This window comes from Mobula hypostoma, chromosome 11 (genome assembly GCF_963921235.1).
Source record: "Mobula hypostoma chromosome 11, sMobHyp1.1, whole genome shotgun sequence".
Lineage (NCBI taxonomy): Eukaryota > Metazoa > Chordata > Chondrichthyes > Myliobatiformes > Myliobatidae > Mobula > Mobula hypostoma.
In genome coordinates this window covers 26770498-26778264 of record NC_086107.1, presented here as the reverse complement: position 1 = coordinate 26778264, position 7767 = coordinate 26770498, and the positions used below count along the sequence as shown (strand labels likewise).

The following is a 7767-nucleotide window of genomic DNA, read 5'->3' as shown; positions in this document are numbered from 1 at the left end:
AGATTAGTCTGTTTCTCCACACTGTACTCCACCTTCAAGTTCAATCACTGTTCTCTACACTGGACCTTTCTGGACTGAACTCCCGCTGTTACTGCTCCATCCAGCTCTGCATTCTATCTATATCACAATGTAACCTATGACGACTTTCAACACTATCCACAACACCATCAACCTTCATTTCTTAAATTGGCGATTGAATGACCCAGGGAACATCTTACTCCCTTTCACAGATTAGTAATTGTTTTTACACTTCCTCTGAAATACATGTTATTTTGGTGGGCTAGGCTCAGGGTCCCTCCCTTGATGACATCATAAATGAAGCTATGGTATCAATGTGTGTCCGGTATCCAAATGCAATGACCAGTCATCAGAATCAGATTTAATATCTCACTGGCATATGTCATGAAATTTGTTTTTTGTAGCAGCAGTACATTGCAATACTTAATAATAAAAATGTGTGTACATGTATATATAAAATTTTATATCTATATGAAATAAGTGGTGCAAAAAGAGAGGAAAAATAATGAGTTAGTCTTCACGGGTTCATTGTCCATTCACTAATTAAAAAGTATATTAGATTTAAGTCCTTATATTTCAGAGTACAGCACAATTTTTATTTAAACTGGTATAAGACCTAATTAATCTCGGATGGGAGAGAAGTGTTAGGTTTTATATCAAAGAATGCATCTTGAGCAACTATTATTGTCTGAAATGGGAACAATATACATATCGGGGACCCCACGACCCAGGCCATGCATTCTTCTCGCTGCTGCCATCGGGCAGAAGGTACAGGAGCTTCATGACTCACACCACCAGGTTCAGGAACAGTTATCAGGCTCTTGAACCAAAGAGATAATTTAACTTGCCCCATCAATTATTATTATTATTTTGTTTTGTGTCTGTAGAGTTTGTTGTCTTTTGCACCCTCATTAAATGCCCCAGTTGATGCTGTCTTTCATTGACTCTATTATAGTTATTATTCCATTATGAATTTATTTAGTTAGCCTGCAAGATAATGAATCTCGGGGTTGTAAACGGTGACATAAATGTGCTTTGTTAATAAATTAACTTTGAACAGTTTTCATTAAATTTACGAAATAGATTTTTTAAGTCTTAAGCCAAACTACTTTTAAATGGGTTCACCTGGGGAACTCAACCCTCACTCTCCAAATATCCGAGTTGGTGCCAATACTCTACCGTCTATGAATATAACATTATTTCGCCTCTCCCGCCTACTTGGAGAAGAAACTCGCATTCCGATACGTCGATAAAAATGTCAATCCAAACAACTACACCGGCGGTTCTCCGTCGAATTTAAATGTGACCAATTAGGAAGCCGGTTACGAGTCCTGTTAGCGACCAATTGCGTGCAGCCTTGTTTGGAGGGTGCGCGACAGAAATTTCAAATGCGTTTCAGTGCTAACGGTTCGGAGGAACGGTGAAAGGTTTTTCAATCGTCCGGAGGCGCTTGGCAGGTCGGTGCTACCAAGGTGGATGTGATTACGGGATATTCCTGCTAACCAGGTAGGCAGTCCGAGTCACCGGCGCTTGGCTGCGTGCCAATGCATTATATAAGTCAGGCGGCCGTGGAGAAAGGAGAGCTCCATTTTCCCTCCCGGTGCAGCTGGTCGCCGGCTGTGAACACAATGAAGCATAGACGGGTGGATCAGCTGCCACGGCTGCTGTTTGCCCGATTCGGCCCCTTCGGTCGGTATAACCCCTATCGACGGCCTTGTTAGGAACTGGGTTCGTGGATCATGGTATTAATTTGCTATTTGTGCCCTCCGCCTAACCCGCCTTTGGGCGGGGGGGGGGTGAGGAGTAGGAGGAGGGGCTGATAAATGCGAGAAGGTGTCGGTTTTGGGGTGGCTAAGGTTGGAGAAGTGTGTAAGGAGACCCGTTTGGTGATACTCGCTGTTCACTAGCTCCATCTCCTCCAAAAGAAACCCCAGACATCATTGGGGAGAATTGGGGGTGGGGTAGGGAGGAGTGCCGGATCCTGGAGGTTGAGGATGATGCTCTTCAATCGCTGAGCGTTGTGGCTTCTTCATTGCTGATGTCTGGCACCGGCCCGGTTAGCCTTGGGCTGCTCTGCAACGTTGGATCACCAAAGAATGGAGGGGCGGCATTGTGGATGGAAAGCGAGGCCTGTTGCAAGGCACCGCCGTGATATTTTGTGGGATGGTATTGATGGTGTTACCCCGATTTTCATTTTCGCGAATGACAGCACTTTCCTTCTGTCAATACCGAGGGTTCTTTCCCCTTTGCAGGCCGCGACCTGAGTGTGTTATTGTTTAAAAGGCCAAGATGAAATAACGTTGATGCATGCGGAACTGTTGGCCTGCTCCTTGCTGGTAGTCACGCGTTTTTTTTGCATTAATTTGAATTCGACCGTCCGTCAGCAAAAAAAATTGTAACCGGCTATTTCTTGCCATACCTTTCAAGTGAGCAATGAACTACCTATTGATAGTTAATTTGAAGGCTGGAAAGAAGTGTGACAAAAGCAGTGGTTTTTAAATACCCCCGCCCCCCGTGTTGATCTGATTCGTGTAATGCTTTGCGTGTTTCTTAAATTTTAGATTGGGGGATGTTTTTAAGTGTACGGTTAAATATCGTGAGACACATAGTGTCGGACAACAGGTAGTTTTCCTTTGAATCTTTTTGGGGTGGTTCCTCCATTTGGATTTCACTTGAGTAGTGTGATTGGCATGTCATGCTGTTGACAAGCTGGGTGGACGGACAAGGATATGGTAGATGCAATTTCTTTGATCCCATACAGCAATTTTAAGCTAGTGTTTAGGTAATGTTGATGTTTGTTCCTGTAAAAATAGTTGACAGCCACCATGCAGGTGCGGTAAGCATTATATTTGGGCTTGTATTCCAAGAAAGTTTGAGTGATATATTTTGCAATTATGCAGGGCATTAGTGATGTCCAAAGTGTTATATACAGTTTTGTTCGTCTGCAGTAAAATGAATGTCTGCTTTCAAGGAAATGTCGAATGGATTCATTTCATTTGTTTCAGGGATGGTAGATTTTCTGTTTAAGGTGAAATTGAGTAACCAAGGGTGATACTTTCTTGAGCTTGATAAGAATCAAAGGAGATTTCATTAAAACTTGCAGATTTTAAATGGCTCAACAGGCTAGCTTAAGAAAGGTTTCATGTTTTTTGCTGCCTCAGAATAAGAGGACTGAGGATGAGAAGAAATTTCTTCCCACTGCCAATTAAGTGGTGTAGGTAATTCTCTTCTCTGGGATGTAGAAGCACAACAGCTTAATTGATTTCTAGATTTGAGGGAATCAAGGGCTAATAGAATTGTGCAAGAAATGTCATTGAGGTAAAATATAAGCCACAGTTTTGATGAATCTTAGAGCATCAGTGCCAAATGGGCTACTCCTGTTTCCCTTAATGATGAATAAATTTATGATTGAAGCTTTTATCCAACAATGCTTTTCTTTTGTAATGAGGAAATAGTTGTATTATACACACTTTCGCAAAGAATGATTTCTTTTTCAAGGTGTTGGAAAGCATTTTCATAAACTGCTCTGGACTTTCTTGGAATCTTAGAATTATGTACCATAAATGCAGATTAGAAAGCTGAAGTTGGTGTCAAATTGTGGAGAAAGAAAGATTATAAAAATGAAAATGTTATTTTCCAAAATATTCAACTGAATGCTGAATAGGTTAGACTCCCAAGATTGTAAATCTTCAATCTCTGCAAGATTGGTTGGCAGTAATTAACATGTTAAAAAGATGGAATGAGCAAACCATGATGATTAGGCAGATTTAGCCCATATTAATTCATTTAAACATTGTAGTTTGTCTGTCACATTTGGCGCGTTGAACTAGTGTACTCAAGCCGAGCTCATCAATTTCATCCACTTTGTCTCCATCTTCCACTCTGCCCTTAAGTTCACTTGTTCCATTTCTGACACCTCCCTCCCCTTTCTCGATCTCTCTGTCTTCATTTCTGGAGGCAAACTTTTATAAAGCTACCGATTCCCATGATTATCTTGACTATACCTCCTCCCACCCTGTCTCCTGTAAAATTGCTATTCCCTTTTCTTAGTTCCTTGTTTCAACTGCATCTGTTCTCAGGATGTGGCTTTCCTTTCCAGGACATTAATTGCAGATTTTGTTCTTCAAAGAATGAGGTTTCCCTTCCTTCACCATTGATGCTGCTCTCGCCAGCATCTCCTCCATGTCCCAAGCACCCACACTCATCCCATCTTCCCACTGCATTAACAGTGACAGTTCCTCTTCTCCACACCTACTACCCAATGAGCGTCTGCATACAACACACCATTCTTCGTAATTTCCTCCTCCTCAAAGGGATCCCACCACCAAACATGTTTTTACATCCCTCTTCCACCACTTTCTCCAGGGTTTCCCCCCTCCGCAATTCTCTTGCCATTTGTCCCTCCTCAGTGATCTCACTCTGGCACTTAGCCCTGCCAGTGGCCAAAGTGCTACCTACACCTGCCCATTCAGCTCCTCCCTTCTCTCCATTCAGGGTTCCAAACAGTCCTTCCAGGTGAGGCAGTACTTCACCTGTAAATCTGCTTGTGGTATCTATCATGTCCAGTGCTCTACGTTGGTGAGACCCATCATAGATTGGGGACAGCTTTGTTGAGCACTTCTCCATCTGCCATAAGCAGAACTTCCCGCTGGACATTCCTGTTCCAAAATGTTGATTAAATGACCTCCTCTTATGCCACGATGAGGGCACCCTCAGCGTGGAGGAGCAACACCTTTTTATTCAGTCTGGGTAGCTTCCAACCTAATGATGTGAATATTGATTTCTCCTTCCAGTAAAAGACCCTCCCCACCCTGGCACCTTACTACTTGCTTATCACCTCCCCTTGGGTCCCCACTCCTCCCCTTTCTCCACCTGGCTTCATTTATCATCTGGCTATCCTCCTTCCCCTTCCAACCCCCACCTTTTTAATCATTTGTCTTCCCCTTTCCTTTCCAGTCTTGAAGAAGAGTCTCGGCTTGAAATGTCAACTGTTTATTCATTTCCATTGATGCTGCCTGACCAGCTGAGTTTCTCCAACACTTTGTGGGTGGCTTTGGTTATTTTTGTTTTCTTTTGCATAGCTAACCTTTTTGAGAGCTACTGTTCTCTCAGATTCTATAACTAGTTGCAATATTTGCTGTGTGTTGGATTTTGTATGGAAAATTAGGCTTGTTCATATAATCTGTGAAACCTTTCAGTTTTTAGGTAGATTTCTTTAAGCATCTTAAGCATTTGTTAGTAGGTGAGGCTAATGAATTGTTTATTGGACTCTTTGAAATTTCCATCCTATTATGTTAAACTTAACTTTTTCCTTTGATCTAAATAGGAAGCTATTGTGTATATCAGTTTTATTAAACAACGCAAGAGATGTCTGTTTAAAAATAAAGTTCCGAGGTTCACCACTTGCCATTTTGTTATAAATGGGGTGACTTAATAATATCATGCCATTTTGTCCTCTTTCATCATTCTGTTAGATAAAAATATTGCTAGCGGCCTTTGAGTCATGAATATTAGCATATATACATGTAATTATTGAAGACAAAAAGGCAGCAGTATGTCGGGCAGCAACTGTGGAAAAATAAATGTTTCCAGTTTGACTCTTTGTTAGTAAATTTTACTTGCATGAAAGATTGCATATTTCAGCTTGATTTCAGCTATTGGGAAAATAAATTGAAACAAAGTTGTACTGATACACTTATGAAAAAAATCAGCTGGAAGATTTTGGTTAATGAACTGTCTATGGACAATTTTAATAATGCAATTTTGTAGCTCTGCTGAAATCTGCATATCTGTAAAACCAATAACTAATGTAATCAATTTCAAGAGGCGGCGCAGAGGAGGTTCACCAGCTTGATTCCAGAGATGAGGGGGTTAGACTTTGAGGAGAGACTGAGTCGCCTGTGACTGTGCTTGCTGGAATTCAGAAGGATGAGAGGAGATCCTATAGAAACATATGAAATAAAGAGATAGATGCAATAGAGGCAGGAAAGTTGTTTCCACTGGTAGGTGAGACTAGAACTAGGGGACATGGCCTCAAGATTTGGAGGAGTAGATTTAGGATTGAGATGAGGAGGAACTTTTCCCAGAGAGTGGTGAATCTGTGGAATTCTTTACCCAATGAAGCAGTGGAGGCTTCCTCAGTAAATATATTTAAGATAAGACTGGAAAAGGAAGGTGAAAAGGTGGAGATGAGTCCATGGTCAGATCAGCCATGGTTTATTGAATGATGGAGCGGGCTTGATGGGCCAGATGGCCTACTCCTGCTCCTATTTATGTTCTTGTGAGAGAAGTATTTGGGGAAATTACCTTTTTAATTCTCATTTCTGTAATATGACATTTGAGCTGTATGGCTTAAATCTGGCTAGTATTTTAAATTTAGTTATAACTAAGCTTCTTAAATAACTATCAATATACAGTATATAACAATGGTGGTTCCTTCAGTGGAGAAAGAAGTCTGAGTAAATTTAAGAAGGCAGTGCAGCTTTGCTGACTCAGGACTCTTTTAGATAGATGAATCAGCGTGGCTGTTAAAATGTTTTGCTGCAGCTCACGCTTCTGTATATAATGTGGATGGACAATCTCTCAAGGGTTCATTTTTTGCAATCTGCTTTTGAATGCAAGAATAATGAGGTTACGTCCTTGGTATCCTCTTAGTATAGATATCCCTTGGAAACTTCAATCACAAGGGCACTTTCCATTTGTATGCTGTTAACAAAATCTTAGCTCTGTGCAAACACCAGGAAACTGCCATCATTTTCTGTGACTACTAGATGATGGGCAGTTTTTGCCCCTTTTAACTAAACTGTTTATAGTCCTTGTTTAGTATTGAATGTGGAAAGGGAAAGTAATTTAGAAACTACTTTGGCACTTGGTCTTTTGTGCACGGCTGTAGCCTATTCACACAGATCAGAGTATATAAAGATTTTGTTCTGCTGTTGAGTATTTCAGAAATACATTGCCAGTTGAAATTCACTGTTCTTCTGGCTAATGATTTTTTTTGTTTCACCAGGCTTCTGTTGAGTGAGCACAATACACAATAGCCATGGGTGATGAATCTGAGTGGATGAAATTGCCAATTGATCAGAAGTGCGAGCATAAGGTACGTGAAGGATTTTTTAGAATATATTTGAATAGATAAATTTGAATGTAGAATATTAGCAATTGTTGTTTCCATTGTATTTCAGTTGGGTAATCCTGCACAATTTCATTGAAAATGTAAAAGTTGTGTATTCTGGATTATGCGTGTCATGCTTCAGGTGCAACAAGCTTTTGTAATTCATGGATCTTTTCATCAATAGGATTTTCATGTTTCCACATTTGTTATCATTCCAAGTATTGTGTACTGATAATAAGCTGTCTTAATAGAACATAGAAACATAGAGCACAGGAACAGGCCCTTCTGCCCACAATGTTGTGCTGATCCAGCTAAAAATTATATCGAAACGCCCCCCCCAAAAAAAATCCCTCCTACCTACACAATGTCCATATCCTTCCATCCTCATTTTCATGTGCCTATCTAAATGTCTCTTAAAAAGCCTCTAATGTATTTCCCTCCACCACCATACCAGGCAACACATTCCAGGCATCCACCACTGAGTTTTTATAAAAAAAAACATACCCCTCACATCACCTCTGAACTTACCCGCTCTCACCTTTAATGCTTGCCCTCAAGTATTAGACACTTCTACCCTGGGGGAAAAAGATACTCCATCTACTCTTATCTATGCCTCTCATAATCTTATAAACCTG

At 40.8% G+C, this 7767-nt stretch overlaps 1 protein-coding gene across 5 annotated transcripts in view; it reads left to right on the top strand.

The window, feature by feature from the left end:
• Positions 1-1370: 1370 nt before the first annotated feature.
• ckap5 (cytoskeleton associated protein 5) overlaps positions 1371-7767 on the top strand; it is a 98645-nt gene continuing 92248 nt past the window's right edge. For 4 of the 5 annotated variants that reach the window (XM_063061774.1, XM_063061775.1, XM_063061773.1 and 1 more), the window contains exons 1-2: positions 1371-1524; positions 7028-7117. In XM_063061774.1, coding sequence (XP_062917844.1) covers positions 7061-7117 — 57 coding nt within the window. In that variant the 5' untranslated portion in view covers positions 1371-1524; positions 7028-7060. Of the gene's footprint in view, positions 1525-1686; positions 1708-7027; positions 7118-7767 lie in introns of those variants that run through there. The other variant, XM_063061772.1, reaches the window with a different exon arrangement.